The 24,163-nt window shown below is 39.4% G+C and overlaps 1 protein-coding gene across 5 annotated transcripts in view; it reads right to left on the bottom strand.

Moving 5' to 3' along the window:
* The window catches only part of Ncam2 (neural cell adhesion molecule 2), a 464,091-nt gene extending 445,888 nt beyond the window's left edge, over positions 1-18,203 (bottom strand). For 3 of the 5 annotated variants that reach the window (XM_004654373.2, XM_045149442.1, XM_045149441.1), the window contains exon 1: positions 17,375-17,565. In XM_004654373.2, the coding sequence (XP_004654430.2) occupies positions 17,375-17,429 (55 nt within the window). In that variant the 5' untranslated portion in view covers positions 17,430-17,565. Of the gene's footprint in view, positions 1-17,374; positions 17,566-18,009; positions 18,093-18,126 lie in introns of those variants that run through there. The other 2 variants (XM_045149438.1, XM_045149439.1) reach the window with 2 other exon arrangements.
* Positions 18,204-24,163: the final 5,960 nt, after the last annotated feature.

The raw sequence follows: 24,163 nt of genomic DNA, 5'->3' as shown, positions 1-24,163 counted from the left end.
AATCCTGGATCATCTTGGTAAATGGGTGAGACAGAGACACAGTTTGCTCCTGGCCCCAGATGCTAAGCTTCTCAGCTGTCACCTGCCTTTAGTGAAGTGGAAAAGAAAAACTAAACAGCATGCATTCAGTGGTAAATCTGGAACATTAGTTTACCAAAACTAATAATTACCCAACACAAACATTCTAACATTCATTTAGTATTATCTATCTTTGAAAGTTTCATGGAAGCTTGATAAACAAGATGCTAAAATTGTATGGTTATAAGCAGGTTGTAGAGAAGCAGCATCAGCTGGATACTCCCTATGTGGCTAACCCTAGAATTATCCTCACTTTTTTCAGATGGTAACTTAAATGTGTCTTCAGAATGTTTCTTAATGAGAAAATATGAGGAACTCTGTAAGAAATGAAATGAGTCCCTTGGTCAGGATCTCACATTAGGAATCTTTGTGATCAGGATTTGGAAGGAAACCTACCTGATTCATACTATATTCTCTGAGATACCATAGAGCTTCTGGCCTAGAAAACTACATGGAAAGCACATTTATTTATTTATTTATTTATTTTGTTCCACAAAAAAGTTATAACTACAAAATAATGTCAAATTTAAACTTATAGCTAGGACATATTTTTTTGTTTGTTTAAACATAATTTTCAGTGTGAACTTCACTGAGCATGGAGTGGAGTTGGAAATACAGAACAGATATTGAATTATTTGCTCACAACACCATGTAGGCCCCAGAATGCATGATCTTTAGAGGAAACGAGTATGAGCATGTTCATGGAAAATTATTTCAACCCAACACTAAGCAATCATTGACCTTGGTGTCTGGAACTGGCCTGTGCTGGTTTAAATCCAGTCAGTACCAACCACTCAGCCTAAATGCTTCAATGAGTAGATACATGTTGTGAGTTCTGAACACTTGAGTGGGGAAAAAAAAAGAAAAAAGAAATGACTGGCAGGACCAAACCATTATGGATAAAGGAAAATGAAGTAATTGTTTTTAAAGCTGTCTACTTGATGCTGATTATAGGAAAAGAAAAGATCCTTTCAAAACACATTTTTGTTTCCATTAAACTATAAACCATACAATGATAAAACTAACAGGTGAGATCTAATTTGAACACTCCTTGCTGCAAATAAATGCACATATTTGTCCTGAATACCTGCAAACTGGAAATGCTCTATATGGAAAATCATAATCAATCATCTTCACAAAAATGCTTTATCCAAATGCATTTGTTCTCCATCACCAGACACAGAAGCAAACAGAAGCTCAGAATGGAAGTAGTGATCAATCAACCACTCAGGTAAACAATAATTTGGAGCAACAATCTTATGATACAGACCCTATTGTGATGTCACAGATACCTTAAGCATATTGTTTAGCAATTTTGTAACTGAAATTGTCATAATGCTATTGCACACTGCAAAGGAAAAGAGGCCAGAACTGTCAGAGACACAGCTGATCTCTTCAATTACAATTTGAGGGGAAGTCCACGCCTGTGCACAGAGTTCAGTCACAGTACCTGAGCTGGAACCAAAAAACACTCATGCTCCAAATGCCAATTTTATTTCTGTTCAATGAATATGTTTTGATAGAAAACATCATCAATTTTGAATACTTGTATGCTTGGAGTTTCATTTAAAAATAAGATGTGAGAATTCTTCAGATGCTCTTCTCATGTAACAGAGACAACTGGTATTGTTTTGTAGCTTTGAGAAATTAAACATTGGCTAATTAGCTTTACGGTTTAACAAAGTGTGAATCATAATTGAAATGCTTTTTTTCAAGTAGTATATTTTCTACTGAAATAAAAAAAATAATCAAATAAAACAATGCTTTTAAATATTTCTGAGTTTCCCAGTTGATGTAAAATGAAACAAGTCAATGATTATTTTGGTATACTGTTGAATGTTTAAGTGATTATACACACACACACACACACACGTACATTATATATAATTTTATGATGTATATACATACATCTATATTCATGCAAATATATATTCTATAAAACTTTTAAATGTTATTTACATATATTTTTTTTTCAAAAAATTCCTCGTTCACTACTTTAGATTACTGTTTTATTGACTGTCTGGTTTCAGAGGTAAAATATCCAGAGAAGAGTCACAGCTCACATTTCAATTTCAGAATGGGACGAGAGCCATGGTAAATGAATCTACATGACACCTGCATCTCAATATTTAACCCACCTCAATGTCAAGTAGAAATCAATACTCATTTTCAGTTGAAGCTTTTCCCCCTAAATACCTATGTTTCCATTTGTATGTTTTATCCAAGTTTTCCCCTTCCAGAAATCAAAGAAATATAATTATTTTGCTTCAGTAAATATTATCCTCCTGTCTGGTCTGGACTAAAATGAAAGCAATCAAATATGCTTAAGTGTTTATCATCTTATATTACCAGGTACTGATAAATGATTCAGATTGATGCAGTGTAATTTATTCCACATCTGCTGCACTATCTTTCCTCCACATTGACCCTAGTCATCAAGGGTGTTGTGGTTGAAGCCAAAAGCCCTGCATCATCAAAGCAGCCTACATTCAAATCTTACTTTGGCCATTTCATGAATGTGTCATCTAGGACAAATTATCACTTGGTAGTCTAATTTAGAAAGTTGTATGTGGTTTAACTAGTACATAAATAAAAACATGGTAGCTGATGTGAATCCAGACCATCATTCTTAAATTTAAAGGTATGGAGAAGTGTACCAGTGTTTGTGTTACTCTGACACTGTAACCTGGCTCAGGGAGCATAGCATTCACTTGCGTTTGGATGATACGTAAGGAGACAAGATGCCAGAAGGTCACAGTCACACAGAGCTTCCAGGGAGTCAGTGGCCTTCTGGATTCTATTCCTACGAAACTCAAGAAAGGAAGCCCACAATCTAGGGGAAAACACTAAGAGAGAATTTTGTTGTGAAGATTATAGCGGTAGGCCTTATAAAATTTAAGTGGCAGTTTAAGAGAAGGAAGGAATATAGTTCTCCTGGCCAGTTGCACAGGAGTCGCATCCCCAGAAAAAAGGAAAAGCCTATCTAAGACATGGATTAGAGACATCTGAGGGAGTCTACTGGATGGTTGACTGAACGGGTCAGCTCAGGCCTGGTACCAGGGGTCTTGTTTATATCAGGTTCTCAAGAACATTTATATTTGCCTGTCCTGGAAAAAGGAAAAGATAGGAGAAAGGAAACCTGTTCACCCCTCTGGTGAGGTTTTGGGGAACAGGAGATAAGAAAAAAGAAAAACAATAGATCGTCCCTCACCGGCTCCAGGACACTTGTGGCTTTTACTGTCAGGCGCCCTGTCACTTTGAAGTTGGCTGAAAAGCAAGTAGTACAACAAAGCAAGTCTGTGACCTGCAGAAGCATCTGCGCTTCCCCAAGCACAGGAAAACTTTTCACAAGAGCCACATATACGTCAATGGATACATGACCAAGGAATATGTGAGATGTACATGTTTACACACACCCACTTACAAACGTACCATAGTGGAATACTATTCTACCAACAAAGAAGAAGGAAATCCTGTCATTTACAAAAACAAAATATGAATGAACCTAGAGAACATGATACTTAATAAAATTGGCCAGGGAAAGACAAATATTTTATGAGCTTATTATCTGGGGAATCAAAAATTAAATCTCATAGAAGCAACAGTCATGTAGAATAGATAGGAGAGGAAAAATGAGGTGATGTTGCTTAAAAGGACAAGGATTCAATGAAAAAGGATAAATAACTCTATGTCTGAGCATTCAGCCTATAGTTAATGATGCATTGAGTCCTTGTTAAGTTATATCTTGAATGTTCTCAGTATGGAAACACAATTTTGTGAATATATTCATATGTTTGACTAATAATCTTATAATGTATATGGTCGTCCTATATCCCCTGTATATCTGTGCAGTTTTTAAAGCTCTAATTTTTTAGAGCTGAGGCTTAAAGCAAATGACTAGAGAGACTGAATAGCAGCTGAAACTAAAGGTTTTTCTTGTGTGGGTTTCATTTCTTCAGCAATTCCTTACTTCTTCAAGTGGTAATGCTTGCATCAGGGGAATGAGTACAGTTTTTGCCTGTATCAAATGGTGCATACTCTATAAAACTCATCTTCTTCATCTGTAACGTAATAGTTGAGAAACTTTTTTGTGTGACTGAATAGTCAACTCAAGTAACTCCTACAAAAACACACTGCAGAATGACTCAATTTCTTATTTTTCCTTAATGTAATTCACCAAATGAACATAAAGTTTCATGCAGGAAGCAAAGATGTTGGTATAGTCACCCTATACTCTTGGTAGCACCTCTACCCCTTTATTTAGATAACATTTTAAAATTCTATCCAAGCTTTTCAAACATGTCACCAACCACACCCTCACTCTATTCTCGCTAAAGATTGCCTTCCTTGAAACAAAAGTGATTGATCTTTTATATGAACATTTTCTTTCCTTAATCACTCACCTCAACTTCCTGCATGCATGTCTAGTTGGAGGTTAAACTGTCCTTTGGAGTCTTAATGAAAACTTAACTTCTCCTATCACACATCCACATTTATGCATCACAGAGAAATGGAGAATTTCAACTGAGGAGGAAGGTACAGGCCAAGAGGCAGCTGAGCAGTAAAAGTGCAGCAAAGCTGACAACAGAAGTATCTTTTCTATCACACACTTGCATTATTCAATTTCCTAGCAAGGCAGAGATATGCTCTGATTAAGAAGTTTATACTAGGGGCTGGAGAGATGGCTTAATGGTCAAGGCATTTGACTACAAACCCAAAGGATCCTGGCTCAATTCTCCAGGACCCATGTAAGCCAGATGCAAAAGGGGCACATGCATCTGGAGTTTGTTTGCAGGTGGCTGCAGGTCCTGGCAAGCCTATTCTATCCTTCTCTCTCTCTCTTAGATAAATAAAAAAAAATTATATATGTAAAATAAGTATTCACTAACCACACTGTATTAATGTACAGTGCAGAAAGAAATGCCCTTTCAATCAAATATTTCATTATTAAAAAAGAAACAGGGACTTGAAAGAGAAGGTACATTATGTACTTGGAGTGTTTCACAATAATTCATACTTGTGTGCTAACTAATATTCTGTAGTCATGAGAATACTGACTCAGAACATAGCGTATCCATTTTTGATAAGTGTGGGGGAGTTGTCATAAAGCATGCAGGATGACCGAAGGTCACATAGAACCTTTGTTTAGTTTTGTAATTTCAATCGCAAGGCTCCTGCACTCCCCATAGAGGTAGAATACATTAGCATGGGGCTTTGGAGGATTTTGGTAATGAAATGACTCAACTAGATGACCAAGTCAAGTGATTATAAATTAGACAAAATTTATTGGGAAAATGAAAGCAGAACTGGATAAATCAGAAAGAGTAGTACAATGTCTAATTGAAAACTATCTGAAGTTCAAAGTGGCCTGCATAATCAGGGTTGCATTAGTGGATAAATAGGACACAGAATAATAAACAGGTTGTAAAGGTATTCTGAGGTATCTGAAAAGGTATTCTGAGTATTTAAATGCTTTTATCTCCATAGTCAGATGTACTGAACACCAAAAATCATGGAAAGGAACAAAACATGGCTACTAGACAAAGGAGGATTTTTTTTTAAGCTTAAATAAAGTCTCGTTTTAAAAGAAGAAAATACAAGTGCTTGTGAAAAATAAAGTAAAACAATTAACTCTTCCTTTGTTTCTCTTTTCTTCCTGTAAATACAAGGGAAAATTGGATTCCAATAAGCATTGAATAAATGATCAACTTTTAATTAACCACATGGGGCTTCGCTGATTTAGAGGGCTTTGCACACTTGCTTTATTGACATAACAGACATCTACTCTCAATGGTATCTAATAGAATTCAATATTATTCTATAATCAATTCATTCTACAATTCTCATTTATATGTGTATTCAAATATCCATGTCTATACACATATATGCCTATGAAGATTTTCCAATATCTATCTATATTACCATCACCCATACTGTACTTAAATAAGTCTTAAAATGCCAAGTATTATATAAAGATTTAATTTTGCTTTATGCTCAGGATAATTACTCTTCAGAGCAGGAATAAAGCAGGCCATCCTTGCTACCTCTTATGAAAGAATTTATCACTGTAAATTTATTGTGGAATAGACATCACGGCATACATTGGGCTGCCACATTCATGGCAATGAAACATTTTTAAATGACTAAAAAGATTAAAATATCATAAATTACAAGAAGCTGAATCATTATCCAAAGCCAAAAGAAAATACATTTAAAAGTGAACGAGCCACTATAGGTGGCTATTGATGAAAAATGTGACTCAGTATTTATTTCCCAAGAATCCACTGTTTTCTAAGAATACACCTATGGGTTTACAGGGAAGTCCTTAATCAAGTACAATCACATTCACTCAGTGACAAGGTTTGCTTGTTCATACTGCAGGCTGTAATAGAGTATACTACACTTGACATTCTGAGTTCAAGTACGTTGTACTCTTGAACAGTAACTTCATGTGACAATTTATGTTCTTTTAAATAATTGAGTGATATCTTCAGTAATAAGATGTTAAAGCTGAATCATGAAATGTGAAATTTCCCAGGAAAAGAAAGGCAGGAAAAGTGTAACATACACAGGTTACACACAGACAGAGTTGAGATCTGAGAATTTGAGAATGGTACTAGTGTGTTTGTGTGTGTGTGTGTGTGCGTGTGTGTTTGTTTTTCAAGGCGGGGTCTAGCGTTTAGCCTAGGCTAACCACCAACTCACTATGCAGTCTCAGGGTAGGCTCAAACTCATGGCAATCCTCCTATCTCTGCCTCTCAAGTGCTGGAATTAAAGGCGTACACCACCACATCCAGCTAGCACAAGTATACTTGGCATGCATAATAAGAATCATTGGATGTGAAGAAATAGTATTATACAAATGAATAGACCTAAAAGTAATAGTTCTGACTAAGGGACTCTTAAATATGTGAAATGAGAAGTAGATATATTTAATGAAAATTACCAGCATTCATACATCAAGTTCAAAAGTAACTTTTAGGATCTCAATGTCCTCAACTAAGAAGGCATTTGATAACTATTTCCTTCATATAAGAGTACAACAAACATTGTAAAAGTGCACACACTGAAATAGAAAATTGTAAAATCACAGTGTAAGACACTTAAATCAACTCCTAGGAAATTTTTTACGTTTTTCTTATTGATTAAGCAATTTCGCCACTTTAAGGTTCATTGTACTTTATCCAATTTGGCAACAATGTCTAACATTGAGGATCACTGCTGCACTTCAAACAGGTAAATTAACATGGTCTGGGAGAACCCTTTCCAGCTACTGTGACTCTCATGTGTCATATATGCACCTTAAAATAGTGACTTTCATAATTAAATTATAACCTTTTATAAGTCAAAAACTATACTTGATTTAAAAATCTCATCAGCATTGGAGAGTTGTATGATAAGGTTTGAAAAGAAATCCATTTTTAGAGAGTTGAGTGTGTACTTAATTTAAGAAGGTGAAATTTACAAATGGTTCAAAGTAAAAGTATGGATTCTAAGTAGGTACCTAAAATATATGGCATATATGTCATGTTATATTTGATCTTTATATGGTCTGTTCTTAGCATTTCCTCCCACATAACACACACACACACACACACACACACACACACACACACACACACACACAATGCAACTTCTCTTCCTTAGCACTATGATTGGTATTTGTGATTTGTAAAACCTCAAAGAGAAATTAAGTAAAATCAATCATAGATATAAAAATAATCAATTGGGCTAGTATTAGAACTATCAAAATAAAATACTTCATGGGGCTGGAGAGGTGGCTTAGCACTCAAAGTGCCTGTCTGCAAAACCAGAGGACCCACATTCAATTTCCCAGGACCCATTTAAAGGAGATGTACAAGGTGGCTCATGTGTCTGGAGTTCATTCACAGCTGGATGACCAGGTGTGCCCATCCCCCCCCCTCTCTCTCTCTCTCTGGTAAATAAATTATGTCCAAAAATTAATAAATAACTTTATGAAGTGGAGAAGTTACCATAATTTTAAGAAGGAATTTTTAGAAGGGGGGTTGGGGATATAGCTAAGTGGTAAATTATATGCCTTGCATGCATGAGATCTCATTTAGGTTCACCCCACAATATCAGATATACAGAGCAACATTCATATACACTGTTCCAAAAACCTCTCCCACTAATATAAAATACAAGTGTTGTTATTTTGCTAAAGGGAGGAAAGATACATACAAGTCATCAGCATATTTTTCAAGTAGAGATATGCATATGGTGTTATAGCTGCATATGTAGAATCCTTAAAATCTGGTTTCTCAAAGTGTTTAAAATCAAATATAGTGGCTTGAAAAACAAGACAGTGTTAGGAGGCAGGGCATCTAAAGCCCTTGACATCTGTAGTGTAGCACAGACAAACAGCAGCACAGTGACAATGACATTTGGGTTTCCACATAGCAGACACCATGATAAATTAGGTAAGTGAAGTTCCCATTGATAACTGCACCCAGTGTTTGCCTCTTATTTCACAATGCAGGCCACGAAGGAAAGTCACTTCTAAAGAAATCTGTGGTCCACAGTGATGCCTTTAAAAAAATCAAGAACTCAACCGAGAACACTTTGCACAGAGCATAGTGATTTCTTTTTCACTTTTTCAGCTGCCTTTTCACCTTGCTCATTACAAGTAGAAATCAAGATTTTCTCCAAACCACTAATATTTTTAATAAAAGAAGGTACATGCATGGACTTTTCACACCTTGTTTCACTGTCCCTAGGTACATCTAAATTTTTCCTTTAATTGTGAGAAAGTGCATATTTTGTCACTTAAATATTAAATGGCTGGAAACATCCTTCCCATGTCAACATAATGCTGGCATTAGGGTACACTATTTGACTACACTACCATATATAGTAAAAGTATTGAATTATGTTTGACTATAAATTTTGGAGTTCAGCCTATAGAATACAGCTAAAAGCTCCAGGTTAATTATTCCTTCTCAATCTCTGTTACAGTATATATGAAATATCACTTAATTGGGATTAAACTTGATAATGAGTCAAAAAGTGCACTCAATTCCACAGCATATAATTGGCACACAAAATATTAGTTATGGTAACTTCTTTTAGAAACTGATGGGAAATATTTCAACTGTATATTTCCACTATCCTACAGTTTGTTCACCTTGTTCTCATCTTTGCCTCCTGTACCATGTTCTTCATTTACTCATTCAGTCATGGGGCTGTATCTGATGAAGTGGGTTAAAATGTGGTGTTATGGTGATAGGCTCTGTTTGGATGTGTCTCAAGTTGTTCAGGGTCCTGTGGATGTTTGATTATAAAATGATCCACTTCTGCTCAGTGGTTTGAATGTGTAATCTCCAGATGGTGGTGCAGGAATGTTGTAAAATATTTAGAAGACAGAGCCTTGCAAGACGAAGTGGAGCCCTGTGGGAGGGTCTTGAGGTGTTGCCGTTCTTCCTCTCTCTCTCCCTCTTCTCTCTCTCTCTTTCATTCCAGAAGATGTAACAATGTGATTTCAGCTTCCTGCTCTAGCCTGCCATGCCCTCCCAGTCATGGTGGACTCTATCCATTGGAACTGTAAGCCAATTTAAACCCTTTTTCCTTTTGTAAGCTGCTTCCGGTCTAGTATTTTGTCCCAGCAATGAGAAAGTAACTGATACAGTCCCTTATGTGTGCAATATTAAAAAGTCATTTGTACTGTTTATGCCAAATGGTCACAAAGTATAAAGGGAGGATATTAGTAAAATATCAATGAATGCATTTGCACATCTGAACCTGCCAGTAAACCTTCAAGAGTTTCTTAGGTAAGTTAGGGGCTAAACACCAAGGACTCTGTATAATCTTTTAATAATTAATTATATGCTATATGCTACCCTCTCCTATTTTACAACATCTTGTTGATTGTCTTGCTGCTTTCCCTTGTGCTCACTTGGTTTTGCAAATCTGTACTTTTGTAGTCTCAACTATCAATCTTGAATTCTATTCAAAATCAGTAAACACAAATGCATCTCTTTGAACAAAAATATCACATTAATATAAGGTATTAGAAGTAAAAGCTAATTACTAATTCAAAATAATTATTTAAGAATTGATAAAGATAATTCAGATAACCTCTCTGTATTTCAAATTCTTCATCCATAAAAATATTGCTTTTTTTTCCTTTCTGCCTCTGATGTGTGTGTGTACAGGTATATGCCTCTGTGGGGTGCTAGAAGCTCACCTGGGGCATGGTGCACTTGCCTAAGGTGGCTGGAATGGAACATCTTTGTCTTTTCCATTGCTCTTCTGCTTGGTTTTGCTTTGAGCCAGTCTCTTACTGATTCTAGAACTTGTCATTATTAATTATTACTATTATTATTTTCCTTTTTTATTATTTTCTTTTTGAGGTAGGGTCTCACTCTATCCCAAGCTGACTTGGAATTCACTATGTAGTCTCAGGGTGGTCTCAAACTCGTGGCGATCCTCCTACCTCTGCCTCCCAAGTGCTGAGATTAAAGGTGTGCGCCACCACGTCTGGCTCTTATTATTATTATTTTCCAAAGCTCACATAATTCTCAGGTCTTTGTTCTGCTGCTGCACCCAGTTGTTTACGTGGGTTCTAAATGGTGGGATTCTGGCAGTTTCAGGCCCTTTCAGGACCTCATACAGGAAGCACATTTCACTGCTGAAGCATCTCTCTAGGCATCTAGGGACTGATCTGTGATGAAGTTACAAAGTAGTGCAAAGCACACACACAGGGTCTACCTATGACACAGTACTTACATTCCACTCAGTCTTTAAGGCCACCATAAGTGGTTGTTAAGAAACTATAGAAATGATCCCAGAAAGTGGTTGTTAGTAATTTAATTACTGACAAAATGGAACAAGATTTAAAGATGTACCTATCTGAAGGCATCCTAGTTTACACTTTTTTTTCATTATTTTCTTTGGTGGCTGACCACATGGTTTTGTGGTGCTGGGGATCAACCCCAGGGCTTCATGAAGAGCAAAGCACACTATGAAATTGCTACATTCCTCACCCTGAATTTTCAAATTCACACAAAGGTTTGTTGCTTTGCAAATTCTATTAAGAATGTGTTCACGGGCTGGAGAGATGGCTTAGCGGTTAAGCACTTGCCTGTGAAGCCTAAGGACCCTGGTTCGAGGCTCGGTTCCCCAGGGCCCACGTTAGCCAGATGCACAAGGGGGCACACATGTCTGGAGTTCGTTTGCAGAGGCTGGAAGCCCTGGCGTGCCCATTCTCTCTCTCTCCTTCTATCTGTCTTTCTCTCTGTGTCTGTCACTCTCAAATAAATAAATAAAAAATTTTAAAAAAATAAATAAATAAATAAAAACCCTCCAGAGAGGCAGAAAGCAATATTGCATGTCTGTTTCCTTCACTGACATTGGACAGCCCTAAAATCTTAAAAAAAAAAAAAAGAATGTGTTCACCAGAACACTAATTATTATCCATTTTACTTTTCTCTACTTGATTTTTAATTAAGTCAGTTATCAGAACTAGGTGCCGCCTTAATTGTTTAGAGGCCTAACCCCATCCCTAAGAAAGGATCTCTGTATTGGAAGAGCTACACATTACTCAAGACTTTTTAATGCCATCTGCAGGATGCTGGGAAAATAAATATTTCTTATGAATCTATAAGTGGCATCCCTTAGAATTGTTCAGTACACAATTCTGTGCCTAAAGTGATATGTGCAACAAAACATGCATTTCAAAAATGATATATAAGTAATAAGAGAGCACTCATCAAAGAAGCTAATAATATCTACATCTGTAGTATGTTTTCTAACTTCAAAGCAGATTTTAGGGTATTAACTGAATAAGAGAGATATGTCCTAACTGTAAAATTGTATTTGTTTATTATAAAAAACGGTAAACAATATCTGGAATAGTGTGCTTGACAATTTTCCAGGTGTCCATGCGTCTCTGTTGTCACAACCACTCCTCAGGATCAACAGTCATCGCAGGGCATATTTTCACACAAAACTTTTAAAATAAGTAAAAGAGCCTCTTAGAATTATGGGTTGTAGGCCCCCCAGAGCAAAGGCTGTAGTCTTTTTCCTGACATATTAAAACAAACAAACAGAAATTTAGTATTTACTTAGTTATTGTGTGTGTATGTGTGTGTGTGTGTGTGTACTTGTGGGGGGTGCACTTACACGTGTCATTGCACACTGGTGTCGGTCAGAGCAGATCTTTTGGGTTGGGTCTCACCTGTCCACCTCATTTGAGACAGGGTTTCTTGCTTTAGATTGTTGTCCTAATGTTCTTTGCTGGGCTTGCTTCCTAGGTTGTTCCCCTGCCTCTGACTCCCATCTTGCCATCACAGTCAGTGTTAGTGTGCTGAGGTGACAGAAGTCCATGAGAGCTTCTGCATTTCGACATGAGGTGTGGACATCATTTCAGGTACTGAAGCTTGAGCTGAGAGTGCTTGATCCACTGAGCCATCTCCACCACCCTTCCCTGCCAGATTTTTGATAAACAAAGTACAACAAAATGCAACTTTAGAAAAATCAGCCTGAAATTCTTCAGGCCCATCTTCTGATTGTTTCTACAGAGTCTCAAGATTCTCTACCGTCTCTCTTAATTAGGTCAATCTCTGATTAATGTCTGATTCATGACATCATTCCACTCTCACATGTCAGCTAGTGTCTGGTGAACCGAGGGTAGCACTAGGATATGAAACAGAAATGCAGTTCTACGTAGTGGTTATCAGCGCTGCCATAATTTTAAGAACATCAGAGTCACTAAAATACTTAAAATAGTGCCATCGAGAAGTATATGTGTTTGCTGAACAACTAAAGATAGCTTAGCTCCTTTAAGGGGTAGAGCATTACTTTTAATAAAAGCACCAAGTTGATGATTATATCTTAACATGTTCTCCTATCATGGAATTTGGAGAATTAAAACCAATTTATAATCTTTTTAAAAGCCCTTGTTTCATTATAATTGGCAGAAGACAAATGTGCAAGAAATTCAGAATTTGGGTCAGTAAAACTTAAATATAAGCATATTATTTTCATGAGAATACCAACATTATTAAATTTATTTTGCATACACCAGCACCCAGAAGGCTACTGCTATTTTGGATAAAACAAATAAAACAACAAAAATCACAAAATAAAATTCAGATGTGCCCCATCAGTTTCTGAACACTTTCTGCTCTGCGATGTTCACTGCTTTGAGAGATGAACCTGAAAATTGATCAGTTAAGGTGATTTCTGGAATGTCAGAAGCCAGTGAAAGCAGCAGTTCCAAAGTCGTCAGATGATCCATCCTGCTAGTATTCTCAGAGCTCTTGCACCAGGAAACAGAAAAATTAACATGACAGTGCTCAGCCTGGTTACCAGCTTAAATCTGTGCAGCTAGTTTCTTGGTCTCACTACAAAACCAGCTCATTTTGCAAAAATGCCACTTTGTTTAAAAATTACGTGAAGTCTTACTTTTGTCTTGTACTCTATATTATTTTTGTTTGTTTGTTCTTTTTGATTTTCCCATTAATTGCTGCCCCAGTCAGATGTTACCTCAGAGAGAACATCAGCTCCCCATGTCATTGAAAAAAACACATCTGACAATCATGACCCACCAACTTCTCTTCTATCCTGGGCTCAGAATCAACATGAGAATTGAAAGGGAGAAATGGATCAATTTCAGCCATTTGGGACAAATGGGCAAGGGACAGAATCCTCTGAGCTGTTCCTTGAAATATAAATGAGATAACAATTTACAAAGCCTATCTTCTTGATGTACAAAAGGATATGCAGTTGGTTCAATAGAACCCCTGCACAAAAAGGCTGCCCTCAAAGACTGTGAGAAGGACAGACAGAGAAAAGGCTGCAAGTGTGTGACCACCTAGAAAGAGAAATATCTGAAAAATCACTCCTTTAGACTTGTGATTAGTAGACATCCATACATCTCTGCTCTATTTTTAGAAGGTCCATCCCTATAATGAATGATGACTTACTAGCACTTGCCCAGAAAGAATACCAGAGAGCAGATGCCTGGCTTCATTCATTAACTGATCATTTTGTGGGCCTCTTTCTGTGATTTTGACTTATGTATGAATTCTACATGTAGTACGCAAGAATTACAAGAGAGATAATAGCACTGCTCAGTTTTGGTGAAATGATGCTTCTGCATTACATCTGTGAACAATCTGTGATAAATGACTATTAGTCACACATACATTTTTAAACAGAAGAACCTGAATATCAACAACTTAAAAGTTTCAAGAAAACAGTCCATTCAAACTACAATTTAGGGATCTGAATTTTCAAATAGGACATGCAATGTTAATCACAGATTCAAATTATCACTTGAGATTAGTGGGGCCATAATTCAAGGCCAAGAGTTGAATACAAAGCAAAAGTAATTGCAAAAGTTATAGAATTATGTGACTTCCTGTCCATGGACAGCTAAAGTCAGAACTGACACCCTTACTTCATAAGATATTAATCTTGCTGTGGAAAAGAAAGGCCTTTCAAGGGGTATCTATATTTCAATTAAAAAAAATAAAAGCTTTCACCAGAGTGAGGAATAACATTGTGTAGAAAGTTGGGAGCATAACTATTAGGCTTGTTAGCTAATTATGGCATTGGCATCCACTTAAGTCAGCCAGTGTTTCTCTGTGTCATTTTATGCCAGTCAACTGCTGTGGTTGAAAACGTTTTGACTACTTAAAAGGGAATACATCATCGTTGCTTTCCCCCAGTCTAACTGCACACCACTTTCTAAAGCAATAGCTTCAATCATGCTTCATAAAATCCCCTGCAAGTATATTGTTGGAAACATAAATCAGCAAGCTGAGGCTTTACTATTTCCAAGGCATACCCAGGGACCACTGACTGGCAGCTTTGCCAAGGCCACATTAAGAAAAAAAATAAACAAAATTATGAGTTACACAAGGTTCATAAAAAAAAAAAATCTGCTCCCAGTGGTGCTTCTGCTCTGTGTCGCTGCATTCTTAATGAGAGAACGACACACCAGCACCAAGAAATTAGCCTCCAGCCTGAGGACTTCGATCCAGGCATCTCTGACTTCATTACAGCACGAGTGGCAGAAGTAGTATACATTTGCTCACATAAACGCTAGGTCTCCTGGCTCTGCATCTAAGGCTCTGTAATGCCATGCATTCCGAACTGCACTGGATAGAGACAGAGAGAGATAAAAAAAAAAAAAAAAAAAAAAAAACAACAAAGATGCTTCCCTTCTGCCCTGCTTCATGACAGCAAATATGGGCCCCTCTTCAGGCACGCTTCCCTTTCTGAGCCATTCTGTAAGAGCCAGCCTGTATGCTGACTACAAATAAACTGAATCACAACCTCAAATATAGGTTACCTATAGAGACCCACATTCTTTCTGCATGTGCAGTTTAAACCTAGGTACTTAAACATCCCCGCACCTCCTTTGTATCTCAAAATTCCAGCACACACAGCATGTGCAATGATAAATGCACAAAGTCCGCAACCGGGATGTTCTTCTCCAACCTCTTTTCATTTAACCTAAATCTGCATTAACTTGCCCCCATATTTCCCACATTCACATTCATGTCCCATGTCCACATTCATTTAATTGTGATTAAGCTTAGCTGCAATTTCCAGAGGCTGCTTCTTAGTATGGTGAGATATCTGTCTATATTATAAACGAGCAGTTAAACACCACCAGCAGCAGCTTTCTTAAAACGAAAGCCTCACCTCATGAAGGAATGCTGGTGCCACAGGAGTCACTGAACTAACAAACTGAACTAATATTAGCTCCGGATGAGCATATCTGCAATTTTTCTAAAACTGAAATTTTTACTACTGTATGCTGTGGTGGGAAAGAAAATAAGCCACATCTCAGGAAGACACTTTTAAAAGTATAACGAAATCCAGCATTTGCATTCATACTTCTCAACCTAAAGGCTGCATCTGCTCGCGTTTCATCATCTACTAACACACTAGTTCTGGGGAGGGTAAGGGCAGAGAGTGGAAGGCTCCACATCCAAAATGTCAAGCCCTGCTGAAAGACTGATAGGACTCTGTAAGAGGATCAACCAGGTCTGGGATTAAAATGGAGCTCTACCACCCCCTGCTGGACCCAATGAGCAACGCAGAAGGGTTGAAAAAAAAATGCTTAGCATCGGATATAGTGAAGATATTTCAACTAATCTTGCCATTTATTAATTTATACAAAATACCCCTACAGCATACTATACCATTCTCCACAATTATTACCCACCAAATTATCTGTATATCCTTTTCTTTTGAAATATCTACCAATGCACGTTTTTTTTTTAAGCATTTATATTTCCCCAATTAATGTGCAAACTTGTCTGGACTCTTGAGAATGCTTTCCATTTATCGTGAGTATATTTTAGTTGAATGTGTGCAGCTAAGCAAGCAAGATAAATTCATATGATGTGTATACAGATCAGCAGAGGTAGATTCCATCAATTCTCCCTTAGGTTATTCTGTCATGATACCCCCCCACCACCACTTCCTCCATGCCATAAAATAAAAGCTCTCCCCAGTTTTCCACAACCTCCCAAATTCCTCACAGGTGTAACTGCAATCGGATGTTATCACGTTTTTTTCCCCGATTTCTTCTGTTTAACACAGGGGTGGGGGCCAAGATGAATGACTGCAACACCACCCTAGTTAGAGCCATTTGCTGTCTTAAACACAAGCACCCGCGGCCCCTCTTAGTACCCCACGTAAATAAGCCATCACCATGCACTTCATGGTCAGGAATTGTTCTTGGGAAAAGGGGGAAGAGCAGAATCTCTAAGAATTGAATTTCTTGCAATCGACGGAGCTATTTTACAAACGAGTTGAACGCTGATAGTTGTTTTTTTTTTTTTGCAGGTTCTCTGAAACATCATTGTACTCTTCCCTTGTGCACCCCCAGATATTTAACTATAAAATACACGTCAACAGACTCAATCCGATTTTAGATAATGAAAACGAGAAAAGACCAACCACACAGAAAAGAAAAAAAAATAAAATAAATAAGTAAATAAATAAAAACAAATAAATAGAAAAGAAAGCAGCAGCAGTTTGCCTGGGTCTCTCTCTCTCTCCCCCTACATGCCCATCTTCCAATTCTGTCTGTTCTCTTCCCTTCACTGAAGGGTCTCCACAAACCAGATGCCAAGCTCTCAGGGTGGCAGCGTAAAGCAAGAGCCGAAATGATCGCAGGGGCGTCCGCAATCGCTGCAACTTTAGTTCTCTCCATCGCAAGCATCCCTCCCGCGGGTAGGTGGAAATGGGGTGTGTGGGGGGCGGGCGGGGGGGTTGGTGGTGAGTGAAAAGCCATCAAGACGCACACTCCTACCTTGCCCGCCACTGACAAGCAACCCGAGCAGGTAGACGGAGAGGAGGAGGCTCATGTTCAGGACGTGACTCCGCTGGTGGACAGTTCCAAAGTTATTTAGTCCAGCCCTGGAGAGAGATGGAGAGAGAGAAGCTCCCGCCGGTGCCCGGGCCGCCTCAGCTCGCCCGCTCGCCGCTCCGCCGCCGCCGCTGCTGCTCCCGGTGCCCCAGCCGCCCGCCCGCCCGCCCGCCCGCCCGCAGCCCGCGCGCTCCGCTCCTCCTCCTCCTCCTCCTCCCTCCTCGCCAAGTGACTGCGAGCTCCGCGCCTTGCCGCACTATATCCAGGCGGCGGCGGCGGCGGCGGGCGGCGGCGGCAGCATCGGCCGCCGAGGCGGCAGCGGAGCCTGGCGGGAGGGAGGCGGGGGCGGGACGGGGCTGGGGTTTGGGGGGGGGGGAGTGGGAGGCGCGGCCCCGGAGAGATCCCTCCGCGCGCGCACGCCACCGCCTCACCCTAACCCTGCAGCGGAGATCCCCCCCCCATCCCAAGATCCGTCCGCAGCGCAATCCTCCCCCCCTCACCCCCGCCAACCACCACCGCGGGCCACGGGTTCGAGCCCCCGCGCCTCCTGCTAAGCGAGCTGGCTGGCAGCACAGCACCTGACGCCAATTCGCCCAGCTTTCGGCCTGCCAACAGCCCTGAGCCGGGGAAGGGACGGTGGTAGCGCGCAGGAGGGGGCGATTTCCTGGTCCTCTCCCCGCCGGGGGGGAACGTACCAAGGATGCGGCTCCGCACACCGCCGAGCCTGCAGCTCACCGGGCTCAGCGGCTGCGGGAGATAGGCAAGCGCCGCAGCATCCCTGGGCTCTCCCGGCTGCGGGGCGGGCGGGTTGTGTGTCCGCCCCGGTCCCTTGCCACGCGTCCGCTCCGCCACAGCATAGGGCAACCAGCGTCCTCTCGCGTCCACCGCGCCGGAGGGTCCCCTCGCTAGAGGGTCGGCGGACAGCCGCGTGCCAAGCTTCTAGAACATCCCGACGCATGGACTTGGAGAGGGACCCCTCCGGGGACTGAATGAAGGATGAAGTGTAGGAGGGCGGCCGGCAGCTCGCTGGCAGCCTCGGGGCATTCTCAGACAGGGTCTGGATTCACCTCTGGGTCCCCAGTACCCCTCGCAAAACAGGGAGTGCCCGCTGCCCGCCGGAGTGCCCCCGGGGGAGGTACCACTGTTGTGAAAGGTACAACTGGGCGGACGTCCGTCTCGTCCTGCTGTCCTGAAGTCCTGCTCTAGCCCCACACACCTGCGAGAGTGGTGCGCAAGGGTGGTAGCAGAGGTAGGACGGTGTCAGGCGCGCAGAATTAACTCTTGTCCGCAAAGGCTGGAGGAAATCATTTCTTCTGGTGAGGTAGGAAAAGACGTGTCACTGTAATGTCACTCTGTGGCAAGAACTTGATGAGAGGCAGAGGCAGAGTCACTGGCCCCGGGGCCCTTGCCGTAGTGCCACAGGTCAGAGCCACCCTTGCATCCGACAAGGTTCTTAAGTCAGCACCTTTGTGCTGGTCCTTAGAGTGATGACTTGTCTCACCAGAGGTGTCTAGGTGCTTCGCTTATCAGCAAGGACAGATGCGCTGAATGGGAAAGAGCAGCAAAGGCCCGGAAGCCTGTCATCAGCCTGGGGACTCAATACCCAAGTAGAATATGCCAATGATTACCACAAGGGCAGAGGGTAAGGAGGAGACATGAGCTGGTGTGGATAATCTAGGGGCTGTTTGGGATTTTCCTGTTTTCTCTCCACTTGGTATCCTGGGACAGGGTGATTAGGAAGACAGGCGGGGACGAGGCTTCGGTGAATGCATCCCATGGCCGAGCTCCTTTGACTAGTATCCCTGTACACACGTCACAATTGGAGAAACTTTTTTTCCCCTCTTGATTTTAGGGTAGGCACTCCATTTAGGGGAATCTCTTGCCAAGACAACACCTCTGTACCCGTCTCCACTTCAGAGATTCCAGCTGAACTGAATAAATTCTTGATCAACTGGGATATTTCTTTTCTTTTTTTTCTAACGGTTGGAAGCAGCGTTTTCATAGGTGTGAAAAGCAAATGACTAATGTAAAATTACTGTTGCTTGGTTTCCCTGGGGAGTTAAAAGAACATACATAGGTATAAGCAATCACAGCCGACTCTTAAAAATTGACTGCATGTGCCAAATGGTCTCTTCACCACAGAGGCTACAATTTCTCAATTTGACACAGGAGTGCTAACCAAACTACTACATACACCACACATTTGCCTACATATGTGCATAAAACACACACGCACGCGTGCATACACACACACACACACACACTGAAATACCTTTCTAGCAATTCTGTGTTCTTATATATTATGAAGAGACAAATGACTTTTATCTACAGTAAAGAGACATCCACTTCATAACTGACAGCTGCTCTCAATGCATAACCCACAACCCCATGGGAAATACGAGTAACCCCATAGAGGAGGGCCTCTGGCGGAATGGGGGCGGGGATGAGGGAAAATATGGTACCAACACATGATGTATCCATATTAATTATGTCTTTAATTAAAAAAAATAAGAGTGCTAAAGAGATGATTTAGTGGTTAAGGTGCTTGTCTGCAAATGACCAAGGTTCAATTCCCAGGACCCACGTAATCCAGATGCACAAGATGGCACATGTGTCTCATTTGCAGAGGCTGGAGGCCCTGGCATGCCCATTTTCCCCCTTCCTCATTCTCTCTCAAATAAAGAAATAAAAATAAAATATTTTTAAAAGAGCAATGAAGCAAGACAGAAGACAATTTGGCAATCTATAAAGTAATTAGGACATTAAATTTTCTTAGGGTTAAGGGAGGGAAGGAATAAGGGTTCTATCAGGCATAAATAAAATTTTGAAGAGGTATGTACAACAATAATGTGTGAAAATCCAATGTACTTCTGTGGTTGTACTTGTGCACTTGATGCATGCTTGTCTGTCTGTGTATTTTTGTGAGGGAGGATCACTGTTTGCATGGGAAGGGTAATTGAACACTGTATTAAAAAAAAAACTGCTACTGCGATCAGTAAAAAAAAGAAATAATTTCTGAACAAAGTTATTAAGAAAGGCTTCAGGGAGCTTGGAAGGAAAAAGGAAATTGGCATCGACAGGCCAAGTTGGAGCTGAAGCAAAGCCTGCGAGAATGAGAACAGTGACTTGAGATGAAGAAGAGAGATTCTAACTTTATGAAAGTACAGCTTGTGGAAAGCAAAGGTGTCATTGAGTTGAGAAAGGTGGTTAGTGGCTGAATATTCAAAAAAGAAAGATGGATAGAAGGAGGGAAGGAGTGTGGGGAGGGAGTAAGGAACAAAGGAAATAAGGAAAAAAGAAGGAAGAAAACTGATCTTTCAACTTCCATAGTGCAGAAGTGAAAATATTTAGAATGTTGTCAATGGTGGAACACTTGCCTACCATGAATAAAGCTTTGGGTTGGAATCACCATACCACAAAAGGAGAAGAAAGGAGAGAGGAAGGGAGGGAAAGAAGGAGAGAAGTAGGAAGGGAGAGAGAGAGGGAGGGAGAGATTGAGTGTTGAGTGTGTCTATCCACATGGCTATAGGCTGGATTACAAATCACAGGGTGTTTGCTCAAAGCCAAGTTGCCTCTGGAAAACTTTCATCTTAAGCACCTACTTTCCCATTCCATTGGCATGGAGACCTGCCTTCAGATTTAAACATATTGATGGTGTAAAGACAATGTATAGAAAAACAGGAAAAAAATAATTGTGTCATTGTGTCGGCCCCCAGTCCAAAAACATGCTTGAGTCATATGATCCAGGTTACATATCTAAGGACTGACCAAGCCATGAACACTGTGCATGATATTGAAGGTCATGAAGCTATACTTCCCATTTATTATGTGGCTGATAGTTTATATTTAAGAAAAAATATTAATTTTACTAATTAAAATTAATTTTCCCACCCTTCTGAGAAAAAGGTTTAAGAGGATTAGTTTGGTGCTTTAAGTTATGTCACTTGTAAAATTCAAAGCAGGTTGAACAGAACTCAGGAATCTGAAAAGCTGAATAGTAAGAAATGACAAAAGGACTGGTTGCATGGTTAAATGAGAGCAGATAAATTTGATTTAGAAGAATCAATAAAATGAACATGAAGGAGTAGCAAGGAGATAGAAAACGATAAGGTGCATTATATGTGGAAATTATCTGCCTGGGCAGCTTGGCCTCTTACATCTGCAGTCTGTTCTTGCAAAAAACATGCAAGTCTAGAATTTGTACATGAGGGTAAGTACAAATGGTAGTCTATGGGCAATATTTTAACAATGCATCTTTTTTATGTTTAGTGTTATTTTGTTTACTCTCTCTGTTGACAGAATTAGAATGTGTCAAAATCACACAATTTAGGAAGTAGGACATTCCCTGTGTCCGTTTATATTTTTAAAATGTCACAAACCATTACACCTATTCATTTACTTGTCTAGAAAATTGCCTGTTTGGCTTTTTTATTACCACAAAAGAAGAAAAATAAACACTATATATATATAGAGAGAGAGAGACAGATAGCCTGCAACCTCTATAAATAGATGGCCTGTGTCTGCCTGCTCTTTCCCATTAATGCCACTTTTTCTAATGATTGTGCCTTTGTAAGTAATTTCTACTCTCATGGTACAACAACATCCTAGATATTTTATCAGACTATTTGTAAGCATGTAACAGTAGACCTACAGTGGTAGATTTAGATTTTAACACCTTCATTTGGCAATGTCTTACTAGTTTAACTGTTCTTTTCTGAAATTAAGAAAGAGAAGAAGATTCATGGTGCCAAGGAACCCTAGTTGCGACAGATTCTTACTTTTTAATTTCTATCAGATGCATGGGGTCATTTTCCTTCATGGCTACTTCATGATCCCTCTGGGAAATAACTGCTCACTTCTCTCTGAAATTATGCATTAACTGCTTCAAACCTGACACTTGCCAGACTAATATTTTCTTAACTCTAAGGGGATATTATTATTATTATTATTATTATTTTTTTTTTACCAAGACATCCTTGCCAAATATAATGATGGACAGAGAAGAAAATTGACAAAGCAGTGATCAACACAATTTCAACAATATATTCAGGACAAAATAAGAAAGGGATATGGAATCAAAGAGTGGCTACCAATGAAACAATTTGATATGACAAGAATGGTGAAGTGAAATACAGGTTTCCCAAATATTGATCCAAGCACTCAAGTCACATTTTTGTCTATGGATAATATTGAACAAAATGATGTCTGCACTAATCCTTTCATTTATAAGGGAGTTATCATGTACTAGATAACAATAAATCCTTCCTTTCAGGACACATATAATATAAAATACCATTTGATGGGCTGCATGGTGTTGACCCAAAGCACTTTCATAATGAACTAAGATGTTAAACAACTTTAAAATTTCGCACAGAATCACATGAACACAGAACTGGTAGTGCAGCATTGATTCTGTTAACTTTCAAATCAAATAAACAATCTGCTATAAATAAAGTTAAAATAAAGTTATAAATGCCTGTATACTGTCCATTAGATTATATCTGTTGACACTTTTACACATTTTCCCTCATTACTCATAAATATTTTCAGTGTGCCTTCAAATTGCAGCTTCTTAGTTCTTTGTTTAATTTTGAAAGAACTTGCATTGTCTTTAACTTCTAGAATCATAAATTCAGTAAATTTATTGAATGACAGACTATGCCTAAATATTCTATTTATTAATTATTGACTTTACTGTATTAACATGCCACATGTTGGTCACATATTCCAACCAGGTTATATTATTATGTCTCTTTACCGATCTCACTGAGGGCCCTCCTTAGTGGAGTTATAGGTATATAATGTGGGGGTCATTAATGCACTAGTTTCAAGTTGTAAAGTTTCTCAGTGGTTAAGGCACTTGCCGTAAAGCCTAAGGATGCAGGTTCAATTCCCAGAACCCATAAGCCAGAAGCACATGGTGACACATGTGTTTGGATTTCGTTTGCAATGGATAAAGGCCCTGGAAGCCCATTTTTTTTCTCTCTCTCTGTCTGCTAATAAGTAAATGAAGGAATAAATAAATAAATAATAAAAATGAGTGTATTAGCTTCTTTGTGGGGGGAGACAATGGCTCAGGATATTCTTCCCCACCCTGTAGCTCTTATAATCTTTCCTTCACTCTTTCCGCAATGTTTCCTGAGCCTTTGATTGAAGGGTGTAAGTCACCTTCAGTGTTGAGCTCTTTGCAGCTTATGATTCTACTATAATGAGTTTTGAGACACATCATTGTCTACCCCATATCCCTGAAGGAGGTTCTCTGGCTAGAAGTATGAGCAACACTCATATTTAAGTTGTCAATGCAAGTATCTTTTTCATTTCATTAAATGCTATAACTAATTTTAAATTTTCTCAGAAACAGAGAAAATATGGACATACAATATTAACTTTGTGAGGAGATATAGCATATATTTCATAAAATTATTAAAATAACTTACTTATGTATTTATTCATTTTTCATGTAAGAGATAAGTAGAATGTCTTTTTAAAAATATTTTATACTTATTTTTTGAGATAGAGAGAGGCACACAGAAAGAGAGAGAAAGAATGGATGTGCCAGGGCCTGCAGTCATTGCAAATGAACTCCAGATGCATGTGCCACCTTGTGCATAGGGCTTACATGGGTCCTGGAGAATCAAACCTGGGTTCTTTGGCTTTGCAGGCAATCACCTTAACCCCTAAGCCATCTCTTAAGGCTGTGTAGAATACCTTATTAGACAATATCCCCTGTAA

Source organism: Jaculus jaculus, chromosome 5 (genome assembly GCF_020740685.1).
Source record: "Jaculus jaculus isolate mJacJac1 chromosome 5, mJacJac1.mat.Y.cur, whole genome shotgun sequence".
NCBI lineage: Eukaryota > Metazoa > Chordata > Mammalia > Rodentia > Dipodidae > Jaculus > Jaculus jaculus.
Note: the sequence above shows the minus strand (reverse complement) of the source record. Positions and strands in the feature narration are given on the sequence as shown.